General features: G+C 36.6%; 1 protein-coding gene across 1 annotated transcript in view; it reads right to left on the bottom strand.

Annotated features, from left to right (window-relative positions):
• The window catches only part of Brms1l (BRMS1 like transcriptional repressor), a 35,327-nt gene extending 23,511 nt beyond the window's left edge, over window positions 1-11,816 (bottom strand). Inside the window, exons 1-4 of the mRNA XM_026414397.2 lie at window positions 11,395-11,816; window positions 7,322-7,412; window positions 3,037-3,164; window positions 373-452 (exon numbers count right to left, since the gene is read on the bottom strand). Of these exons, the coding sequence (XP_026270182.1) occupies window positions 373-452; window positions 3,037-3,164; window positions 7,322-7,412; window positions 11,395-11,536 (441 nt within the window). The 5' untranslated portion in view covers window positions 11,537-11,816. The remainder of the gene's footprint in view (window positions 1-372; window positions 453-3,036; window positions 3,165-7,321; window positions 7,413-11,394) is intronic.
• Window positions 11,817-25,051: the final 13,235 nt, after the last annotated feature.

Genomic DNA, 25,051 nt, shown 5'->3' with positions numbered 1-25,051 from the left:
AATCAGAAATTAATTCTATAGCCCAATATTCTGACTGCATCATTAGAGTATACATGTTTCAATCTAAAAGCCCATATTAATTATTAATTACGAATTATATTAATATTTTCAGTGATGCCAGATGAGAACCATCACAGTCCTTGTAGAGTATCATTTGAAAACTTTTAAAATTATCTGTTTTTTTCTATGCTCCTCTGTGCTCTTTTGCTAATATAGCTTTCAGTATGACTATTTTTTTAAAAAACTCACAAGAGATGAGATAAAGTACTATTTAATTTTACTTTACTTATTTTATTTACTTTTTAAATTACTGCACTCAGAAAAGGTTCAAAGAGACACATATAGCTTAAAAGTTAAGCAAAATAACCGTACCTCACAATGCTGGCGAGAAGCTTGAATTTCACATTCATATTTGTTCTTTACAGATTCTAAGCAGAGCTCTCTATAGATTCCTGCAACAAACACAATTACTCTGATTATGTTAGCTATAAAGAGTTTCATTATTACTTCCCTACAGGAATTCAGTCCTCACCATATTTTAGAAGATGGATCAACAAGAAATTAATAAGCAGGCACATATCTGTGATCCCAGTAACTCAAGAGACTGAGGCAGGAGGATCACAAGCTCAAGGCAAGACAGGGCAACTTACTGAGGCCCTGTCTTCAAATAAAATAAAAGGGACTGGAGGTTGTAGCTCTGAAGTAGAGTGCTTCCCTAGCATGTGCAAGGACCTCGTTCAATCCCCAGTACCACAAGAAAAAAAAAAAGGAAAGAAAGTGAAAAGTGATTCTAACATTATCTTTAAAAACTAAAAATATAGCCGGGTATGGTGGCACACACCTGTAATCCCAGCAGCTCAGGAGGCTGAGATAGGAGGATCTCGAGTTCAAAGCCAGTCTCAGCAAAAGCAAGGCACTAAGCAACTCAGTGATACCCCGTCTCTAAATAAAATACAAAATAGGGCTGGGGATGTGGCTCAGTGGTTCAATGTCCCTGAGTTCAATCCCCAGTACAAAAAAACAAAAAAAAAAAACTAAAAATAAAAACAGGCTCATTTAAAATATACTCTAAGACAACTTACTAAGAGTTTAAGAACTAAAAAGAAACTGCAATGATAATTTTTGTTCTTACTCCATTCTTCTAAAGAATGCTCCTAAATGTTTCATAAAGAATTACCAAAATGAAAAATAAAATCCTTTTCCTATGAAAAACAATACCAGAATAAAACTGACCAAATTATACTGTTAAATCGAGTGAATGTATAAATATATAACAACAAATCACACTACTACGTGTAATTATAATGCACCAATAAAAAAACAATGGGGAAAAAATCCCTCAGGTTTCTCAAAATAGAGACAATAGACTCTGGTTTCATCAATTATATACATTCAAAGTAACAGCTAGATACTATTCCTCTCAAAAATCAATATTTTTAAGCTACTATTTAGTTTCAGAGTCTTAGAGAATTATATGTATAAACTGTTAAAATAAAATCCATGATGTTCACAGTACTCCTGACAGGGCTTCACCTGGATGACTGAAGCCCAAGAATATTTAACTTATAGGTAACAAGAAAATAGTACAAAAAAGGAAATAATGGCCATGCAAATATGCCATCACAAAAATGTGAAGTGAAGAACTCTGGATGTCTATACTAAGCTCTAAGACATTGTTTGCCCTAGAAATGTAATTATCCCTTTTTGTATAGTAAAGACAGGAGATAGATACTGATACTATACCATTAACAAAACATTCACACATACTACTATTTACAAAATCAAAAAGTAAGGAAAGCCACAGAGTAGAAAAGTGAACAGTTCATTAAAGTAATATTTCCTGATCATCCATTTAGGCTAAAACAATGTCAAAAGAAAATGAGGAACATTTTACTTTTAAGGGTAAGCCAAGTCAATATGAAAAGATAACAGGTTAATTATCATATATCATCTACATAGTTAATATTAAGATCTAAAGAATAAAATTTAGTTTAAGATGGGTTTAGAATTTATTTTCAACAATGCTTAGGTATTATTTAACAGGTACATGAGGATTAATTAGCATCCCCCAAAAGAAAACCAATTGACATCTCCATTAATTAAAGTTCACTTTTTAGTTTCACCATGAAAAAATTATAAGTTTTTTGTTGTTGTTGTTTTTGTTTTGTTTTTGAGATGGGATATTGCGGGTCAAAATTCCCAGGCTGGAGTGATCCTCCCTGCTTCACTCTTCGGAGTAGCTTGGACTACAGGTACATGCCACCAAGCCCAGTGCCATAGTGATCTTTCAGTGCATATATCCCTTGATTATGAATACTAGGACTCAACACTGAGACTAGATCCCAATTATAAACAGACTGAATTTTAACCATACAAATATAGTACATCTTCATTTATTCACAGCCACAAATAATTAATCAAACTTATCAAAATTAAAGTCATTAAATTATCTGGTTGAGGGTTAATTTCCTATTCTATAATATCTTGATCAAACATTTTAAAAAATGCTTTTATAGTTAAAAAAAATCTACTACTTGGAAAAGCTGAGGCAGGAGGATCACTTGAATCCAGGAGATTGGAGCCAGTATGGGCAACATAGTGAGACCCCCATCTCTTAAAAACCAAAATAAAAATAATAAAAATCCTTCTCACTCTTACAGATTAAAAAGTATCAAGAGTACTTAAACTCTATTTCACAGGGAATTAAATTGTGATAGTAACAATATTTTTAATCAAAGTATCTTGGTCCAGTTTCTCCACACATAGACAGTATCTTTTCAACAACATTGTGAGTGACCTAAGAGTTTTTCATTGTTTTTAAATCCCCCACAGCAGCCCACAAGAGGTTAACAAATAACTGAGTCAACAATTAATTTAAATATATGTGCAATTTAATGTAAACATGCAAGTATATCTGTAATCCTATCCACGTGTAAATATATTTGTGATCCCATCAACAGCAAACACTTCACAAACACCTTTAAAGCTAAGAAGTGTAGAATCTGCTATATGGAAAAAAATATTTTACTTTCCTACCTGCTACCTTTGTACGAATTTGCATATTTTCTTGCAAAGTTGCCAGTGGTTCCAAATATTCTGGTGCTTTTCCAGCTATGACTTCTTGCAGTTTCGCATCCACCTGACTTAATCGTTCTTTATAAAGTCTTAACAAAGCAAAAATTAAGATGTTAATTTAAAAATTCCAACAAAGGCCAAAAATCTGCTGCTCCTATACATTATTTCTTCTTAATGTCATTTATATTCTAAGAACCTATATCAAATGTATTATTGCCTTAATCTCAAGTGGAGAATTCAATTATATTATTTTACTCCATGCATATAATGATAAGATAGAAATCTATGATTTTTTATAAGTATCACTCTTAAATTGTCAACTCACTGAAATTAACAATTCACTGAAATACAACTGAAAGCCAGGGACATTGGCAGACGCCTGCAGTCCCAGCTACTCAGAGACCAAGGCAGGATGATTGCTTGAACACAGGAGTTCAAGGTCAGCCTGAACAACACAGTGATACCCATTTCAAAAAATGACAACAAAATTTGAAATAACTATATTAGGCACTCTTAATTTTTGTTTTTAATTGAAAAACAAACCAATTCTAAGAGAAAAGGTCAATTAAACACCAAAAAACAAGGAAACCATTTGAGTAATTTAAATAGAGACATTACTAGTTGTCAAATAATTCCCTGGCTTCTCTCCAGTTTTCCTGAAAAGAACTCAGTATGATATTTAGCCTACTTAATTTTTTAAAAAGAACAGAAGAATTCAAGTGATGAAGGAAAGGCAATGAATGACTTTAGAACCTATGCTCTGGCCCTGTACAGTGGTATGCCCCTGTAATCCCAGAGACTTGGGAGGCCAAGGCAAGAGGCTCACAAGTTCAAAACCAGCCCCAGCAACTTTGCAAAGTCCTGTCACAAATTAAAAAATAAAAAGCTTCAGGGATGTGGCTCAGTGGTTAAGTGCCCCTAGGTTAAAAACTCAGTACTCACAGCCCGTCCCCACAAAATAACATGTGATAAGGCATACCCAGTTCATCTCAACTACAAATGAAGAAGCTTTAACAAAATAGCTGCTCAATGAAATGAAAAATGGGGATGGAGCAGGGAGTTCCTGTTGCTCCTATTTATGAGTCTACTTATAGATACTTCAATTTGCCAGCTGTCACAATACTTTAGTTTGATTATCAAAGACTGATCATGTAAGACAATTCAGTGTTTATTTTTGGCAATAAATATACTTCAAAAATACTTAAGAAGGGAGATTATGGTACCCTGTACTAATTTCCAAAAGAAATCACTAACTATTCTTGTAGGTATTAGTATCACCAGCATTTGGCTTTTGAAAAAATTCGGGAACCTAGCTTTCATATTAAGTTCTGCTCTTCCTTCTTGAAAATATAAATCAAAACAATTAAGACAATCAATATTAATTATCTATCATTGACCATTATAATTAGTATAATAGGCAAGGCAAGTTTGAATGTTAATGCTATAATAACTCTTTTTTAGTTTTGTGGTCCTTTAGCAACCACAATATTATTAAGCAAATAATTGCCAAAATAATACATTATCATGTCTGAGTCAAATTTTTCCAAAATTGAAGATACAATGATAAACAAATGTATAAAGTCAAGAAAGTACAACATGATACTTATTTTTTTGAAACTATAACAACTACAGGGAAAACAACAAAAATTTTGATAGTCTCCAGTCCCATCCATTTACCAGCAAATGCCATAATTTCATTCTTCCTACAGTTGAGTAATACTCCATTGTGCATATGTACCACATTTTCTTTATCCATTCATCTATTGAAGGGCACCTAATTTGGTTCCACAGTTTAACTATTGTGCATTGAGGTGCTATGAACATTGATGTAGCCACATCACTATAGTATGCTGATTTTAAGTCCCTTGGGGATATGCCGAGTAGTCGGGTAACCGGGTCAAATGGTGGTTCCATTCCAAGTTTTCTGAGGAATCTCCATACTGCTTTCCAGAGTGGTTACACCAATTTGAAGTCCTATCAGCAATGTATGAGTGTGCCTTTTTCCCCACATCATCGCCAACATTTATTATTTGTATTCTTTTTTTTTTAATTTTTAATATTTATTTTTCAGTTTTCGGCGGACACAACATCTTTGTTTGTATGTGGTGCTGAGGATTGAACCCGGGCCGCACGCATGCCAGGCGAGCGCGCTACCGCTTGAGCCACATCCCCAGCCCTATTATTTGTATTCTTAATCACTGCCATTCTGACTGGAGTGAAATGGAATCTCAGTGTAGTTTTAATTTGCACTACTAGTGATGTTGAACATTTTTTCATATATTTGCTGACCATTTGTATTTCTTCTTCTGTGAAGTCTGTTTAGTTCCTTAGATTATTTATTGATTGGGTTATTTGTTTTTTGATTTTAAGTTTTTTTCAGTTTTTTGGAGATTAATGCTATATCTGAGGTGCAGGTGACAAAGATTTTATCCCATTCTGTTGGCTCTCTCTTTAAGTTCTTGATTTGTTTCCTTTTCTGTGAAGAAGCTTTTTAGTTTGACACAATCCCATTGATTCTTGATTTTACTTCTTGTGCTTTAGGAGTCTTGTTGAGGAATTCAATTCCTAAGCCAACATGACAGAGATTTGAACCTACTTTTTCTTGTAGTAGGTGCAGGGTCTCTGTCTAATGCCTAGGTCTTTGAGTTTTGTGCAGGGTGAGAGAGAGGGGTCTAATCATTTTATTCATATGGATTTCCAGTTTTCCCAGCACCACTTGTTGATGAGGCTATCTTTTCTCCAATGTATGTTTCTGGGACCTTTGCCTAGTATGAGATAACTGTATTTATGTGGGTTTGTCTCTGTGTCTTCTATTCTGTAACATTGGTCTTCATATCTGTTTTGGTGCCAATACCATACTGTTTTTGTTACTAGAGCTCTGTAGTATAATTTAAGATCTGGTATTGTGATGCCTCCTGCTTCACTTTTCTTGCTAAAGATTGCTTTGGCTATTTTGAGCCTCTTATTTTTCCAAATGAATTTCATGGCCACTTATTCTATTTCTTGAAAAATGCCACTGGAAGAATGTAGTTGTTTTTTGTTTTTAATTTTATTTATTTTAGTTGCTGATGGACCTTTATGTTTTATTTATATGTGGTGCTGAGAATCAAACCCAGTGCGTCACACATTCAAGGCAAGTATTCTACCACTGAGCCACAACTCCAGTTCCCAATGTAGTTGTTTTTTAATGTGCATTTCCATCTATCCTATGTTCTATCAAATCATGGGAATCCATTCTTCTGTTGCCAATCTCACATAAGAGTTCTGGCATTAGAACAGGAGGTTAAAGGTTAAAAAACAGTATCTAGTAAGTACCTACCACAAGCCAGGCAAACAAACAACATTGCTTCTCATTCCTCACAATAGATAATAAGAACTCCATGATTATCCCCTTTAAATCAGTCAAAAAAGCATAGATTCAGAGCTTTTGTTTTTTCTACTCTACCACATTTCCTCCAAAATAATATGCTTTATGTGAAAGGAACACAGTACCACTGAAAGGCAAAAACCAGGCTTCATTCATCACTTTCTGATAAATTATACAAAGCGGTTAACCTCTCTAAGCCTCAGTTTTCTCACAGGTAAAACAGAGATAAGACTATTAAATCTTTCAACCTTACAGAGTAGCTGCAAGAAGCTAAATAACACATATAAAACATGTAATGTACATATTATCAAATGTAAGATAGAAACAAAATGACTTCACCAGACAGAGAATATTTGGGAAATATTCTATTTTATTCTCAATTTTTAAAAATGCTATCTCGGGCTGGGGATGTGGCTCAAAGCGGTAGCGCGCTCGCCTGGCATGCGTGCGGTCCGGGTTCGATCCTCAGCACCACATACCAACAAAGATGTTGTGTCTGCCGAAAACTAAAAAATAAAAATATTTAAAAAAAAAAAAAAAAAAATGCTATCTTTAGGGATTTATTCAACAAAGGAATGAATGAAACAGATTAGAACCAAAGGTGCAAAAACCCATGGAAAACATTTTAATCACTGATATCCACACAGAAATCTTAAAACTCTACTCCACCACCCAAAAAAAAAAAACCTGCCTCAAAACCCTCAGCTTAGTTAATGAGGTCTTTGGCAGGTAAACAATAGTTGAAGCCTCTCTTTCAGAACAGCCAGTCCCATAAAACACAAAAGGCAAAAAGTTGAAACAATGTAATTGCTCTCCCACTGGTATATATGTGACACATTTGAGACTCAGTGACAATGACCTTCTGAAATCACTACTTACTGATCTTTGAGATCTGTAAACTGTTTTTCAAGATTGGACATTTCATCTAAACATTCCATTCTTCTTCTTTCACAGTCTTCGTCATCCATTTCTGTTAATTTAAAAAAAAAAGCAAATATCAAAGATAATATTGTGTTACAAATATATCTGAAGTTAATTCAAAAAGAAAAAAAAAAGCAGCTGGGGGTGGTGGCAACTCTGTAGGTTAAGGCAAGAGGATCACCAAGTTTGAGGCCTGCTCAGCAGCTTAGTGAGACACTAAGCAACTTAGGAAAACCCTCTCTCAAAATAAAAAAAATCAAAAAGGGCTGGGGATGTGCCTCAGTGGCAAAGTGTCACTGAGTTCAATCCCTAATACCAAAAAAGGGGAAAAAAAGTAACATGAAGTTGATGTGCAAGATCTATATTAAGCTTTAAGAGAAAATAAACATTTATCCAAAATATTTTCCACTACAGAATTAATCTAAAATAAAGAAGAGAGTTTTAACTAAAGTGATCTCTACACTTTATGTTTATTCATTTTAATATTATGTCAAAGGACTTACTGTAAGCTACGACTATAAAGTAATCAACCCACTTTTGGTGTGTTCTCCACAACTCAATCAGAACTTAGCACCAAAAAATGATGTGTCCTTAAAAGGTTAACACTGATCAAACATACTTCTGGAGTTCTTCCCTAAGAACTGCTCACATAGCTGATTTTCCAATCACATAAGAAAGAAAACTAGCCAGCGCCTGTAATCCCTGCTACTCAGGAAGCTAAGGCAAAAAGATCAAAGTTTAAGGTCAGCCTGGACAACTCAGCAAGACCTGGTCTCAAAATAAAAAGGATTGGGGATATAGTTCAGTGGATACAGTGCCCCTGAGTTTAATTCCCAGTACTGGAAAAAAAAAAAGAAAACTAATCTCATTATGTTTACCATAAGTTATCTTGGACTGATACTCATGCTCCCACTGTGTCCTCTTCCCAAATTTCTGTCAGTGAGAAAGAGGCAAATGAGGAAAAAACAAGCAAACTTTTTTATGGAAAACAACTGTTAGTTACCAGGTCTGTCCTATATTTCACATCTTTATTTTTATACCACATATATTCAACACTAAATGAATCAAAATAAATGAAGCACAAACTTATGTGCATCTTAATATTCATCAAAATAATGTTCAAAATATGAGAGTTAAATTGTTTTCAGTTATTTTCATACAGCAAGTATATGATTCCTTTTAATTTTCTAAAAAAGATTTATAATAATTCTGGTTTTTAATAGCTTACTCCTTGGCTATTTAAAACCTGGTCCCTCGGGGCTAGGGTTGTAGCTCAGCAGTAGAGCACTCATCTAGAACGAGCGAGGCCCTGGGTTCGATCCTCAGCACCATATAAAAATAAATAAAGATATTGTGTCTAGTTACAACTAAAAAATAAATATTTAAAAAAAAAAAAACCTGGTCCCTCAAGATGACTCACTTCCCAAATTCTTTGGTTAGTCGAGGCTTCTCTGTAGCCTTAGGATCTGCTCAGTACCAAGGTTTGAGAAAAATAGAACTGGAAGTTTAACATGCAAGATGTCTGGTAGAACAATTTTACAAGAAGGAGAGCTGAAAAATGTACTTAAATAATTTCTCTGCAAATAAAAAATCTGACTTGTAGATCAATGTGGTGATGCGCACCTGTAATCCTAGCTACTTGGAAGGCCAGGGGGCGAGGACTGCAAGTTTGAGCCCCACTTGGGAAGGTTGCAAGACCCTGTCTCAAAAAATAAAAAAGGTCAGGGGTGTAGATTGGTCGTAGAACAACATGAGTTCAATCCCCACTACCAAAAAAAAAAAAAAAAAGATTGTTTTTTAACTTGTAGTTCAAATTATCATTATAATTCTCACTAATTGCATTGTTTATTATTCTCTAAAATGAGATTTAAAATAAGTTAAAAATCACAACAAAAATATAAAATAAGAGTGGAAGAATTTTAACAAATAAAAATTTTGTGAGATCCTAGTAACTAATAAAAAAACAAAGAATGGGGCTGGGTTTGTGGCTCAGTGGTAGAGCATTTGCCTAGCACATGAAGCCCTGGATTCAATCCTCAGCATCACATAAAAAATAAATGAACAAAATAAACTACTTAAAAAAAAGTTACTTCATTTAAAAAAAAAAAAAAAGAATGGGGCTAGGGATGTAGCTCAGTAGGATGTAGGGTGGAGCACTTGCCTAACATGTATAGGACCTTGGGTTTAATCCCCAGCATTGAAAAAAAAGTTAAATAACAAAAGTAAAGAATACTTGAAAATAAAATGCTTTCCAGATCTAGGAAACAAATTCAAACAATCTAGATGTTCTTTCTCTATATTCCCCACTTTTGAAATCTTACCTACTTCCATGTCTATGTAAATGACCTTAGAATTATTTTTCCCATTCTAGGCAGGTTCCAACACCTTTCAGCACTTGTCAGTTTGGGCATTCTTACTTAAATATACCACAATCCTCTCAAAAGGAAGATGCCTAAAATTCTTTACCTTTCATCTTCATTCCAAATGTTTTGCATTTCTATTTCTGTTGATGTTACAACCATTTTCCTTATATCTGGGTTTTTCTTAACTTTCACTCCTAAACTTGTATTTATCAATCCTTTTTTATGCCTTCTTTGAAATCTTTCACACCTATACCTTTCTTTTTCTTTTCCTGGTTCAAGTTCTTCTCCTAACCAAACTGGTTTTCTCACTCTTTTGAATAAATCCTAATCTCTTCCCTTTGCACTTGCACTTACATTCTTTGTCTGATAGGAACAATAGAACATTACTCCCCCCAATTCAAACTTTACTCATTCCTCCAGATAATTAAGGTAACCCCATCTTCTTCAACTAGCCTTTGCTGACCGCCCAGCTCTGAAAATATTTACTCTGCCTCTGAATTCCTACCTTATTGTATATAGCTGAGCATTCATCTGGCAATTTAATCTAATTGTGACTTATGACAGCTCTTTAAAGCCAGATCATAACTATTTATTTATATCTTATACAGGGTAGTGTCCTGGGCTGCACAAATAAGCCACTCATATTTATTTTTGAACAGCTGATATATTGATAGCAAGGACTGACATCCTCCCATGGAGATTTTCTGAAAAGCAAACCTGTAAAGAAGGCATGGGGTGATAATAGACTGTCATCAACCCACCATCAATGTTTCCCTTATGCAGCCAAAATTAGGCCAAGACACAGAAGTCAGTCTCAACCTAATTATACGGACAAACGGAAAAGAATCCAGATAATCACAAATTCCATTCCTTTTTGAATAACCATTTCTAAAAGTTTGTAAAATGTGTGTTGTTAATCTGCCCTATCCATCCACTCCCCCAAATCTGAAACAGCTCAAAGGTTAGAAAAGATTGAAGGAAAAGATTAAAGATTTCAACACTGCCCCAAATCAGTCTATGAAGATCTAAAATAACCCCAGATGTTGGTACCCTGCTCTCAGATTTGAAAACTTCAGGAAGATACTACAAACCGGACAGCTCCCAAATTAGCCCCAGAAAGAGCACTGGAATAAAGTGCGGATGACGGGCTGACTTGCAAGCGAAGGTTAATTAGTTCTAAATCAGCCACGGACCAATACAAATCTATCCCTAGCCCCGACAACCATCCACGCAGAGAAGTACGGGTTGCATGTGTGAAAATAAGGAAAGAAGTCGGTTGTCTGGGGACAGAAGGCATTTCCTCGGTCTTTCTGACAAGTTGCGGGGCGTTCCCCGCCCGGGCTCGTAGTCCCAGGGCACAGCCGGTAGTCCCAAGGGTGGGTCCCACATGGAGCAGGGTGGGTCCCACGTGGAGCAGGATGCCTCCACGTCTGAGAGCGGGGCGAGTCCAGGCTCGCGCCGCTCTGCCCCGAGGACTGGAACCTGCCCGGAGCCCGGCAGAGCCCCGCGACCGGTCCGGGTGCAGCCTGGGGCCAGGAGCCAGTCTCCGCCCCTTCCCTCTTTCCCCGCCCCGCTCTCCCAGAAGGACGCAGCCACCGGCGTGCGGAGAGCGGCCTGTCGCGCTCCCGGCTCAGCGACTCGGGTTCCCAGCTCCGCCGGGTCACGCACCTGAGCTATCTCCATCCTCAGAGACCGACGAGCTCTCAGTGTCCTCGTCCTCGGAGCTGCTCCCCTCATTTTCGGCGTAGTCCACCTCCATCTCATCGTGATGGTTCGTCTCTTTCTTATCCCCTCGGGAATGGACCGGCATTTTCCAGCCGCGCCTTCGCTTCCCACTCCCGGCGCCCAGCCCGGCCACCGCCGCTTCAATGAAGGGCGCGCGGAACGCCCCAACCCACCCAGCGGCCGAGCTCTCTCTGAAACCCCTCGGCTCCTCCCCGCCCCCGGCCCGGGCCTCACAACCTAACCCGCAGGCTCCGCAATGGGAGCTCTGCCATTGGCGGAATCCGCCCCCCGATTTGGGGGCGGGGCTTGCCTTGCTGGGGCACGGTTGGTTGCTCGTAATTACTGCGCGGCCTTCCGGTGTGTGTCGGGAGTTGTAGTCCGTAGTATGCAGACTGCAGGGGCTGCAGGCTTCCAAGGTTCAGCAGTCTTGATCACGTCTTGCGTCTGGACTTCAAGTCCCACAAGGCAAGAAAGCAGACACACTCGATCGCAGTTTATAAACTAAACAGAAACAGATTGTGTGAATTTGGTCCGTATTTATCTTTTTCCCGCCAATTGATTGTCTGACCTCCCTAGCCATTTGAGATGCTACTGTAAGATGAAAGAGGCTTTACCTACTGTTTGAGCCTGGAGAACTGGGGAAGCATCTCTTCTACCTTAGTGTCTTTATACCACCAATAAACTATTACATTGATTAGTAACTATACAAAATAATTAGCACTTTCTATGCTGCACAAAAATCTTTAAATTGTTTTTGCAGCTTTTGCAATAAAAAATATAGAGGGGGGGCCGGGGATGTGGCTTAAAGCGGTAGCGCGCTCCCCTGGCATGCGTGCGGCCGGGTTCGAGCCTCAGCACCACATACAAACAAAGATGTTGTGTCCGCCAATAACTAAATAAAATAAAATATTTAAAAAAATATAGAGAGGGGAAGGAAGTATTATCTCGGCATTTTCAATCTAGTATTTTTTGCGTTTTATTTTTTTTAACCAAATGTGTCCAGAAGATACCACCAGTCTTGATTCAACTTTAGTTTTCAATGAAAAATACATTTGATTAAATGAGGTATTTTCTCCAAGATAGGTTACATAGACGAGGAAGATTCAGAAAGTATCGTGATCATTATAACTCATATTACCCTGATTATTAATCAAATTTTCCCTGTGTCCAATATCTTGGTAAGCTCATTACATGAATTATGTGGTTCAGTTCTCCATTTAATAACCCTTGATTCAGGTGCCATTATTATCCCCATTTTACAGCTAAGGAATGTTCAATTGCAGACAAATCTTAAAACTACATTATCAGTTATGAAGATGGATAATTTGCTACTGAAAGCTATTTAATAGAATATTGTACATTGTTTAGCATTTCTTTCTCAAACATGAGACCCAAAGACATTTGATGACATCCAGTTAGGACTGGGGTTGTAGCTCAGTGGTAGAGCACTTGCCTAGCACATGTGAGGCACTGGGTTGGATCTTCAGCTACTATATAAAAATTAATTAATTAAAGGTATTGTGTCCATCCACAACTAAGGGGAAAGAAGCTTTTTAAAAAAAAAAAAAAAGAACATTCAGTCATAATTTTATTAAAGTCAGTTTGTAATTAATGAAATATTTCAGAAAACATTTCAAAGAGCTACCCATCTCCTACAGAGAATAAGGGACCCTCCTTATTTAAAGTCAACCTACTTCTTCCCTTCTCACTATAGTCACCAAAACTGAACTTTTTGTAGTTGCTAAACACGTAAGTTGTTTCCTATTTCAGTATCTTTTCACCTTCTATTCCTCTGCAAGCCTGCTCCCCTCCTTTTCTTTTCAGCACATTTTCTTAACAGTACACACCACCATGTGTGCCAACAGGGTATTGTTGTGCTTTACAGTTGGCAACTTTGTATTTGTTTCTATCACACTGTATTGTGAATTGTTTAGCAAACATATATTGGATTCTGAGTTCCTTGAGAGCAGTCTTACTCAGGAAAACAAATTCAAAATCAAGTAGTAAACAAGCAGGTAAAGATGGAAATGTCATGTGAATAATATGGAGTAAAGGGGGTAGCTGCTTTATTACTACCAGATAGTTGTCACTACCTGAGAATTCTGGACTAAATATGTCAGACCTTCTCATTTTCAAGATAAACTGGAAATTCAGAACTTTATATGAATTATTCTGATTTGTAAACATTATCTCAACAGAGTTTTTTTTTATTTGTTTCTTAAACTGCAGACCAAATAAAAATAGTTGTGGGTAAAGTCCCTGACCTCTTTGTTATATCAGCAGCTAGCTCAGTGTGTGCTAAATAGTAACAATTGCCTAAATTTCTGATCATTCTTTTTTTTTTTTAGAAAGAGGGAGAGAGAGAGAGAGAATTTTAATATTTATTTTTTAGTATTTGGCGGACACAACATCTTTGTCTGTATGTAGTGCTGAGGATCGAACCCAGGCCGCACACATGCCAGGCGAGCGGGCTACCGCTTGAGCCACATCCCCAGCCTCTCTGATGATTCTTTATGTGCCAAGCGCTGTTACATACTTTAAATTATTTCATTTAATAACAACTCTGTGAGGGTTATTACATCCTCCATTTTATAGATGAAGAAACTCAGGCATCAAGCAGTTAGATGATGTGGCCAAGATTACAACGCTAATAATAGCAGATCTAAGATTTAAACTCAGATAGTCTAACATTAGAGTCTATATGCAACTACTGACATACAGTGCACCTCTATTGAGTACTTTCTGTTGTTTCTGCCATTCAAAGAAAAACAGAAGTTGGAGTGAGGGAGGAACAGGCTTAGGCATTGAACCAATTGATTAAATCTGGCAAAACATATAATCTCCTGTCATTTATAAAATGAGAAGTTTACATTGTGTTACCTTCAAATTCTCTTCCAGCTCTAAAATTCCTGCCATGATTAAATTTATATTTAAAGCAGACAAAATGATAGATTAGCCAAGCATGATGGCATATGCCTATAGTCCCAGCATTTAAAGGCTGAGGATGAAGGGTCACTTGAGCTCAGGAGTTCAAGGCCAGCCTAGGCAACGTAGCTAGACTCTGTCCAAAAATAATAATAGCAAATAGGAGATTATGTATGATTATATTTCACCTAAGGGAAGAGTTTCTCTTCGATTTCCCCAGATTTTAGAAAAGATATATACAAAATATAAGAGAAACCATAAGGGTGAAAAGTTAAGTCTAGGAAAGAATATTATTGATATAGAAAATGCAAATTACTTAGTGAAATCAGAATGAAATTTCCTCAATCAAGGCAGTTAAAGAGGCAGTAGTGATACCTTGTATTTATGCAGCATTTCGTATTTTATGTAGGGCTTATGCAAACATTGGTTACATTTTAAGCCTCACTTTTAAAAATCAATCCATTCATATTTATACATTCTTGAGAGCCCTCTGGAACTCATGATTGGTCATCAGCAATACCTCTTATATCTTCGTCCTCTTCTCTGAACTGTCCCTTGTTCTTTCTTGTTCTAAAGGAAATATGGCCCTTCCTTAGGACCAAGCTTCCTTTGTACTCTTCCTCCCACTGAATCTTGTCATGAAGTGTCTTCCTTTATTTTTTCGATGTTCCTTCCTCCATTCCTCCCTAAAACTCCAACTTGTCATCTCTATCATGGCTGCCATCTACAAACCTCCAGAGGCCATATTCTCTCTCTCTCTCTCTCTCTCTCTCTCTCTCTCAGGTGTTTACAAGGAATTGAACTCAGAGGCACTTAACTACTGAACCACATCCCCACCCATTTTTATTTAGAGACAGGTTTCCGTCAAGTTGCTTAGAGTTTCAATAAGTTACTGAGGTTAGCCTGGGATTGCAGGTGTGTGCCACCATGCCTGGCATCAATGTCATTCTAACAATATGTCTATAATAAGTCTTGGCCATTTTAGTATTTATGAAGATAATCCTAGACCACTCAATTCCCTACTGGATTTATTCTGGTATAGAGTAGACATAAAATAATTGTTGTATTTCCTTCTAATGTTCTTCCTATATCTTTTGAAGGTACAGTATTTTTCTAATCAATTTTATTGAAAAATTTAATATGACATAATAAAGCAAACACCTAGAAAGGTCTTTAAAATATTATATTACACCGTGTTTTGTCAAAAGCTTCACATTTTACCACCTTCAGTTCAGATTCTCCTTAATTCCTATTTGCTCCTTTTCTGACTGGTGGTTTTTTTTTTTTTTCTTTAAAGCGAGAGTGAGAGAGAATTTTAATATTTATTTTTTTTTTTTTTAGTTATCGGCGGACACAACATCTTTCTCTGTGTGTGGTGCTGAGAATCGAACCCGGGCCGCACGCATGCCAGGGGAGCGCGCTACCGCTTGAGCCACATCCCCAGCCCTGACTGGTGGTTTTGATTATCTTACATATGCACATACTATTTTATATAATCTACATATTCCTCAATAATACATAGTATTTGTTTTAAATCATGATCATATTTTCAAATGATGTTAAATACTGTGAATCATGCTACAACTTTTTCCTAATCAGTGTTTTTTAAGACTTTTCCATTGTGATAGAGATGGCTCAATTCGATTATTTTTGCATACTCTAATGTATTTGTTGGTTAAATTATATGTCATTGAATGAATAATACAAATTAACCATTTGCTTGTTAATGGATATTTAAGTTACTTCCAAGTTTTTCACTATTAAAAACAGTTGTCTCAATGAATATTGTTGTCTGGATCATTTAGGGCATATGTATGAGAATTTCTCTAGATCAGGGATCTTTAAAATGGGATATGTGTATCCAGAAACCATGGGGGCAGGAAGGAAAATTAACACTTCTGTTTACAAAATTTTCAGTTTCACCTGTTTGTGGAATAAAGTGGATAAAAGGAAGCAGCTAGAATTCCATGTTTTCTTCTGATTTGTCCTCATTGTATTCCTCTTGTTTTTCTGTTTAATCAGCAGATCCTGCCTCTCAAAGAAAGCAAACAATTCCAAGCTCCACCACATGATGGAGCTGAGACACCAGCTACACAATCCACAAACCTTGTCACTACTGATTGACCAGGCCAGATGCTGATAGTTACAAAAACAAAGGCGGAAGACCAGAGGCTGCAACTAATAGTACTCGTGTCAGAGTAAACATTTTCATCATTCAAACCAAATGGACTTTAGGGACCTACATTGGCCACTAAATGAGACCAATTTTTAATTATGCCAATTATATAAGACTGATTTCAATTGCTTAGGAAAGAAAGAAAGGAGCTTGAAATAGCCTTACACAAGTTACAGGAGCTATCCTTATATTAATTGTGTATTTACCAAAATTACCAAAAATAGTTCTAAGATTAGCTCAATTCTAAATTTGAAAATACTGTTAACATTTTCATATTATTTCATTATCTCATGACAAATTATAATGTGCTTTTCTGTAATCAATACCTTATTTAAGTAGAGAGATTCTTTCCTTTCCTCTAATTTTTTCTCAAGAGTAAATATTTTATATACAATTTTAAAAATCTATATTGTTCCTCTTCAGAGAACTTTTGGTATAAGGTGATTTTTGAGTGGGCCTCCTAGTATCCATTCCCTTTTTGAGGTAATGGCACCCTGACTTTCAAGAACTCCCGCTGCTTCATTGAGCCCATGCGATTTAAATGACTAATCAGAATATTACATCATCCTGGCTTAGGATTGGACAAGTGAAACCTAGGTCATGATGGGTATTGTTAGAACTTTTATTAGAGCCATCAGGAAGAAGTTCTCTTCCTTTTGAAATTAAAAAATCCTATTAATCTGTACGCCTAGGTTTTCTAGAGCCATATCTCCTTCCACACGTGACTATGGATAGGGTTGGGGGGTCAACACAGAAGAAAGGCAAACTTGAAATAGTGTGAGAAAAAAATTCCTGATGCCATTATTTAAGTATCTAGAAGTAGGTATGCTCAATGTTAATCTTTAGTCTTTCAGTTATATGAACCAATAATTTCTTCTTTTTTATTTTTTACTTTTTTATTTTCTGCATCACTCTGAATTTTTTAATCTGTTATATATGGCAGCAGAATGCATTACAATTGATATTACACATATAGAGCACAATTTTTCATATCTCTGGTTGCACACAAAGTAGAGTCACACCATTTGTGTCTTCATATATGTACTTTGGGTAATGGTATCCATCTCATTCCACCATCTTTCCTTTTCCCCTATCCCCTCCCTTTTTCTCCCTCCCCTTTGCCCTATCTAGAGTTCATCTAATCCTCCCATGCCCCCTTCAACCGCATTATGTAATTTCCTCTTTTCATTGAAGTTGTTTTGATGGTTGTTTATTACTTTCAGCTCAAAGAGTCCTAACTAATATAGGCAGCTGGGGTTTTTTTCTTTAAAATGTATTTTTAATGGAAGCAATAAATAAACTATTTTAAAATCTCCCAAGAATCTTACCTATTCTTGTTAAAAATCCCTTCTCATATTCATTAGTATATTAACAATTTATTCATGTCTATTATATGTGCTAATTTCCAAAGATCATTTGGTGAAACAGACACAGCCTATGCCTTCTCAGAGTTCAGAGAAAGGTAAAGAGATACGTATTAAATAAGTATACAAACTGAGGTGTGCTTTCTGATAGTGTCATGAGCGTATATGTCACCAATGATAAAATTCAGGCTTCTCAGTGGAAATTAGGAATTTGGACAACCTCAACGAGCATGAAAACTTTCCAATATTTAAAATATTTTAAAAATCTTTTCCCCCCCAGCTTTGCTCATACTAGGCAAGTACTCTACCACTGAGCTACATCCTGAGCTCCTTGGAGTTGCTGATTTTTAATTGCTTAAAGAAATTTAACTTTTGATAGATCTGTATATCTCAATGAACAATTATTTCCCAAATGACAAATGTATAATGTTACAAAATTGTGCATGGGTAAAAAATATATTCAAAGTGAAATATTTTAATATAGAGAGTAGAGAAAGTTTGTTGATAAGCTTTCATATTTCACATTGCAACTAATCTTCAAGAACCCACCACATTTTGTCATTAAGTGTAAGGTTCACAATTATCTGAAAAAATTATTAAAATACTCCCCTTTCCACTTGTAATGATATAATCCAGAATGATAGAATAATATATTCTACTAGGATAACACTAAAAATATATGAAAAAAAGAAAAAGGGAGAAAAAGAATAGTGTATAACAATGACACTTTTCTCAATATTTTTATATAGAAAAATTATTTTTTATTTTTTCTTAAGTTTATTTTTCCAAAAAAGCACAAATGTCATCATGCAATGGCTTATTGTTGTTATTTTCAATTGAATTAAAAATAGTTTGGGACTGGATGTAGCTCAGTAGTAGAGTGCATGTCTAGCATATGCAAGGTCCTGGGTTCAATCCCTGGCACATACAAAAAAAAATAAAGTTTTAAAATTTCTCAGGTTTGCCTGGTGAGGTGGCATACACCTGTAGCCATAGCTACTAAGGAAGCTGAGACTTGAGGGCAAAAGTTGAAGGCATCCTAGGCAACTTAGACACCATTTCAAAAAACAAAATTTCTCAGGTTTAATTTTTTGGGTTTTTTTTTTTTAGATGTTGATGGGCCTTTAACTTTTAAAAATATTTATGTTTTTTAGTGTAGTTGGACACATTACCTTTATTTTATTATTATTATTTTTTTTATGTGGTGCTGAGTATTGAACCCAAGGCCTCGCACATGCTAGGCAAGCACTCTTACCACTGAGCCACAACCCCAGCCCAGATGGGCCTTTATTTTATTCATTTATTTATATGTGGTGCTGAGAATCGAACCCAGTGCTTCACACATGCTAGGCAAGCACTCTATCACTGAGCCACAACTCCAGCCGGGGTTTAATGTTTTATCAGGCTATTTTTAGAACAACTTTAGATTTATAGAAACAAAAAAATGATCCAATGGTATAGAATTCCCTTATGCCTATACCAAGTTCTCTTCCTTATAGATGGTATTGTAGATTTGTTACAATTAATGAACAAATAATGATAGATTATTATTAACTAAGCTTCATCGCATTTCCCTAATTTATACATAATATCCTTTCTATTTTCCCACCCAGAATGGCATATTACATTCAGTTGTCATTTCTACTCAGGTCCATTTGGCTATGACAGTTTCTGACTTTCCTTGGTTATAATGACTATGACACTTTAGAGGAACACTGGCTAGCTGTCTAATGTTTTTTTTCATAATGAGACTGGAGTTATGGGTTTGGAAGAGCACAGAAGTAAAGTACCATTTTCATCACATTGTATCAAGGATACACACTATTAATGTGACTGTTGATGTTCACCTTGATCTTCTGGCTGAGGCAGTGTTTCTCAAATTTCTTCATTATCAAGGAACTTTGCCTGTCTCCATTCCATACTATACTCTTTGGAAGAAAGTTATTATGCAAAGAATACACCTAAAAAATATGAAGCTGTTCTCCATATCCTTGAACACAGAATATTTTCATACAATTTTGAAGTTATTTTGTATGGAAGACTTGTCTCTTCTTGTTTATCTATTCAGTCATTTATTTATATTATTAGGAACCCCCAGATAGTTGTTTTATGCATCCCAAGGGCTGAGTTACATCCCCAGACTTTATATTTTTCTTTTGAGACAGGGTCTCACTAAGTTGCTTAGGGCCTAGCTAAATTGCTGAGGCTGGTCTCACACTTGCAATCCTCCTACCTCAGTCTGAGTCACTGGGATTGCAGATGTGAACAACCATGCCCAGCTAGGATTAAATTTATTCTTAAGTGACACATAAAAACATAAAATTATACACATTAATGTAGTAACAAATGTTTAAATATATGTCCACATTGTATGCAAAATGTTCTAGATTTATCTTGCATATTTTCTGTCCCAGTCCTAGAAGAAGCCATTATTCTAAAGAGCTGTGATTCCTTTTATTGAAAAAATGGTATTAAAACCAAAAATCTGGGTGCTAGGTGTACTTGCTATTACTAGGGTGTCATTGTTTCTAAGTCTCCCAGCTGACAGAGCAAGGAAAAAACCATGTTTACTGAGAATCTATATAAACCTATCTATAAATATCTCTGTTTTAGTCAGCTTTTTTGCTGCTGGGATTAAAGGACTTGACCAGCACAATTACAGAAGAAGAGTTTATTTGAGGGCTCTCAGAGGTTGTAGTCCATAGAAGGTCCACTCCATTTCTTGGGGTTTGAGATGAAGCTCATCATCATGGCAGAGTATGTGGCAGATGGAAGCAGCTCACATGGTTATCAAGAGGCACAGAGAGAGACTCCACTGGCCAGATACAAATATATACCCAAAGCCTCCCCGCAATTCCCACCTCCTCCAGCCACACCCTACCACTTTGGTTATCACTTAGTTAACCCTATCAGGGGATTAAACCACTATCAGGGGATTAAACCACAATCCAATCATTTCTCCTTTGAACCTTCTTGCATTGTCTCACATGTGAACTTTTGGGGGACACCTCACATCTAAACCATCATAATCTCTATATGTAACTGTCAGCTTCTATACTAGGTCAAATTTGAGATTCTTCCAATGGGATGTCTCTAATTCTTTTTTTTTTTTAATTTTATTTATTTATTTTTAATATTTATTTTTTAGTTCTCGGCGGACACAACATCTTTGTTGGTATGTGGTGCTGAGGATCGAACCCGGGCCGCACGCATGCCAGGCAAGCACACTACCGCTTGAGCCACATCCCCAGCCCCGAGATGTCTCTAATTCTAATCAATTACCACATAAATCATTCTACCCCCTTTGCTTGCTTATTTGTAAACTCTCACTCCAATAATAAGAAACTTGGCTCTGGCCATGTGCCATCTATTTGCTTAATTATTTAATTCCAGTATTCATGTATAATTTTTTTTAGAATTGTTAACCCACAACCCCATCAAGTACAGTGCATATGTACATTTTCTTTTGCCTTTAGTCAGATTTCTCACATTCCCAAGTGAGTAAATTTTCCCTAATTTCTTTTTTCATCCCCATTCTTTACCCTCATTTCTTCAGTGAGGTTATTTCATGCATTGCCATATGGGTAGGTAATTTTGTCACATTCTGTATTCCAGCATTGGTCCTCAGACCTCAAAGATTTATTTAAAATGGCATACATTAGATTCTTTATGTATGCTATGAAGTTCTATAAGTATTGACAAATATATAGGGTTATGAGTGCACAATTACAATATCACATAGAGGGGCTGGGGATGTGGCTCAAGCGGTAGCGTGCTCACCTGGCATGCGTGCGGCCCGGGTTCGATCCTCAGCACCACATAACCAACAAAGATGTTGTGTCCGCCGAGAACTAAAAAATAAATATTAAAAAAAAAAATCTCTCTCTCTCTCTCTCTCCCTCTCTCTCTCTCTCTCTCTCTCTCTCTCTCTCTCTCTCTCCTCTCTCACTCTCTGTTTAAAAAAAAACAATATTACATAGATATTATTTCACTCCCCTAAAAATTTTGCTATCCAACTCTCTCCCTCACTGCAAACAGGACAACCAATGACAACGAATGATCTTTTTACATCACTGTAATATTCCCTTTCCTGGGATGCCATATAATTAGAATTATACAGTTGATAACCCTTTCAGAATAGCTTCTTTCACTTAGCAATATTCATTTAAGATTTATCCACATCTGTCCCAGAGGGGCCGAGGCCTGCTCAGGGCACCAAGAAATGTCGACACCACCAAACCTCCTGGCCTAACTGTCTACTGCTCCAGCTCCAGGAGGTGGTGCTTTTCTCGAGGGCCTATGCTGTGGCCATCTCCAGCGCCCCATGCCTTGTCTGTCTTTGAGGGGCTTCTCGAGGGTTGGGCGCATCAGGGACTGGGGACTGCCTTGAGCATCTGCAATGTTTTCTGGGCCACCTGGCACCTTCCTTTTGGCTGTTTGCACTGTCGCAGTGGAAAAAAGTGGCAATTTTTGTTTCTTCTCATAAAATTGCATATCTGAAATGAAAACCATGGAGTTAATTTTGAGAAGGAGCTTTCTTAAGACCTGGAATGGTTTGAGGCAGCACCAGGAGACCCTGAAAGGACTAATTGAGGGTTCAGAACTACAGTTTGCCAGCAGAAGGGCTTATGGGAAAGAAGTGATTAGGAACACCATTAGAGAAACCTTTTGAATTCTTCAGGTAGTTGATTCTTCAAGTTAATTAAAACCTACACTACAGAGAAATCAAAGTCTCAAAAAACTGTATTATTTAACATCCTAATGTAAACTTGGAAAAACAAATGAAATGGTACGTCGTATTTTAAATTTTTTAGTTGTAAAACTTTCAAGCTCACCCCTGAGAATTTCCATGATTCTGAAACTTAATAATATTTCAAATACCATTTCAATAATAATAATAATAATAATAATAATAATACTCAAGAACATATTTGGTATACCCAACGGAGATCTGAGAGTGGAAAAAGGTGACTAACAAATTACTTACCTATAATCTTGGCCACATAATAGACACTCAGGTTAAGTCTCTGTTTTTGAGACTTTAATATTGAATTCAATAAATGTTGGATTTTATTCAGATATGCAACAGAACCTACTAACTTTCTTTCACTTAAAGATTATATACAACTGTTCCCATGTTCCAGTTCTCCAGATGTTCCAATGTCAGGTTCCTTGATCTTGGAGTCTACACAGGTAGATGAACTATTGCCGGGTGAATGCTACATACAGAACAACATGAGCACTGTTTTCTTTTCAGGCAGCGAGATAAACTCGAGTCAATTCAGAAGCCACACTGCATGTTTGCTACACAAAATTACTTTCCCATTGCCTTTGAGTCTTTAATTTTCCCTTCTCAAGCCTCAACTCTGTATTAACTTAACCCACCTGGTTCTGTTCTTATGGACACAGGTCTCCCAAAGTCTCCCCTTGCCCTTTTGTCCCCTTTCCTCTGTTGAGTTAGGGAAAGTATGCATGTATCCCTGTCATTGCTACAAAAAGCAGTGAGGTTCCAAAAACTGTCTTGCAGCAGCAACAGCCAGGCAGGACTTTGGCAACAGCAACTTTCTGAGTACATAGACAAGCATGTCAGTCAGGAGTCCTTAGTGTTTTCAGCCCATTACCCTTCAATCCAAATGTCTGTACCTTCTGGAACTTTCCACTAGTTATTGTTGTTTTAAAATATTTTTCCCAATCTAGTAAGGCTTTTCAGTTTCTTTTTGTTGTTGTTGTTGTTGTTATTGGTTGTTTAAAATCAAATTCTGTATAAATAAGGGAGGAAAATGTACAACACTGAATTTGGAGGAGAAAAATTAAGGTTCTCAGAAGGATCAAAGCTGTACCATCTTTTTAAAGTGCAATGGATTGGTTCAGAATCAGTACAGCGATGACAGGAGTGAAATATAATGATGTAGATGATGTGGCCTACATGTGGTAACAATAGAATTACTCAGCTGGTGCCCTGGAGTCATGGAGCTTCAAGTTGCTGCAGAGAGATTGGCACCATGTTTTTAGGTGAACGGACTTCGAAGCTAATATTGGTTGGCTATTTAGATTTTGAAGTACATATACAATTGGGAACTGATAAGTTTGTGGAGAATAGTTTCTAAGTTCAGCTTGAGAAAATGTTGAGCCATTCGGACAAAAACTGTATGATAATCAAAGAAGAGAAACTGTGTCTAGCTCAGGTATACAATGGGAATGAGACTTACCTCTTTATGCCAGAAAAACGCTCAGACAAGTAGAAAAGATATCTGCCTTCCAGAGAAGAAAATAAAGAATGGTTGTCTGCCCTTTTATGTGCAAATGCAGATGGAACTCATAAGTTAAAATCAATCATTACTGGCAAATCAAAGATGCCCCAAAATGGGAAAGAGGACACAAGTACATTACCTGTGATATAAAAACCTAGTAAAAGATGTTTGGTTTACCAGAGAATTGTCTTTAGAATAATTTTTTCAAAACTTTGTTCCTAAGATCTGGTATTTTCAACTTAATGTTCTAAAATTCCATGAAGAAGATGTCAGGGTATTGTTACTTCTGGACAACTCCCCAGATCACCCTTATGCTGAATCACTAACCACTGAGGATGGTCAATTAAAAAGCATGTTCTTTCCGTATAATGCTTCAACTTGGATTAAACCAATGCATCAGGAGTATGATATAGAGCTGCAAATGACTTTATAGATGGAGGCAACTGGAAGAAAATCTTGTAATTTTTCTAAGAGAGTGAAGATGAGAAAGATAAAGGAGAAAAAGAGATTTCCAAAATGAAAACCTACAATATAAAATATGCAATTTTTAACTGGGCAAAAGTTGGAATGAAGTAAAACAAATAACCATAGCAAATGCCTGAGGAAATTTTCTTTACAAAAAGCAGCCTATGATCTCCAAGGTTTAGAAGATAGGGATTACAGAGAGATTCTTGAATAATGTGGAGAGTTAAAAACTAAGCTGGATGGTGATAGGATATGATTAAATAGAGATGATGAAAAAAAGGGTTGTCCCTCCAAAAACAAAAGGTTGGATTACAAAGGAAGTTGTCCAAAGAGAAGATGTTGAGAAGCAGGTGCCGAATTTAAGTCATCTGCTATGAGAGTTTGGACTACCTTCTTGACTTTGTGGATGCTACATCTGA

The sequence above is a fragment of the Urocitellus parryii genome, chromosome 6 (assembly GCF_045843805.1).
Source record: "Urocitellus parryii isolate mUroPar1 chromosome 6, mUroPar1.hap1, whole genome shotgun sequence".
Taxonomy (NCBI): Eukaryota; Metazoa; Chordata; class Mammalia; order Rodentia; family Sciuridae; genus Urocitellus; species Urocitellus parryii.
This window is presented reverse-complemented; position numbering and strand designations above follow the sequence as displayed.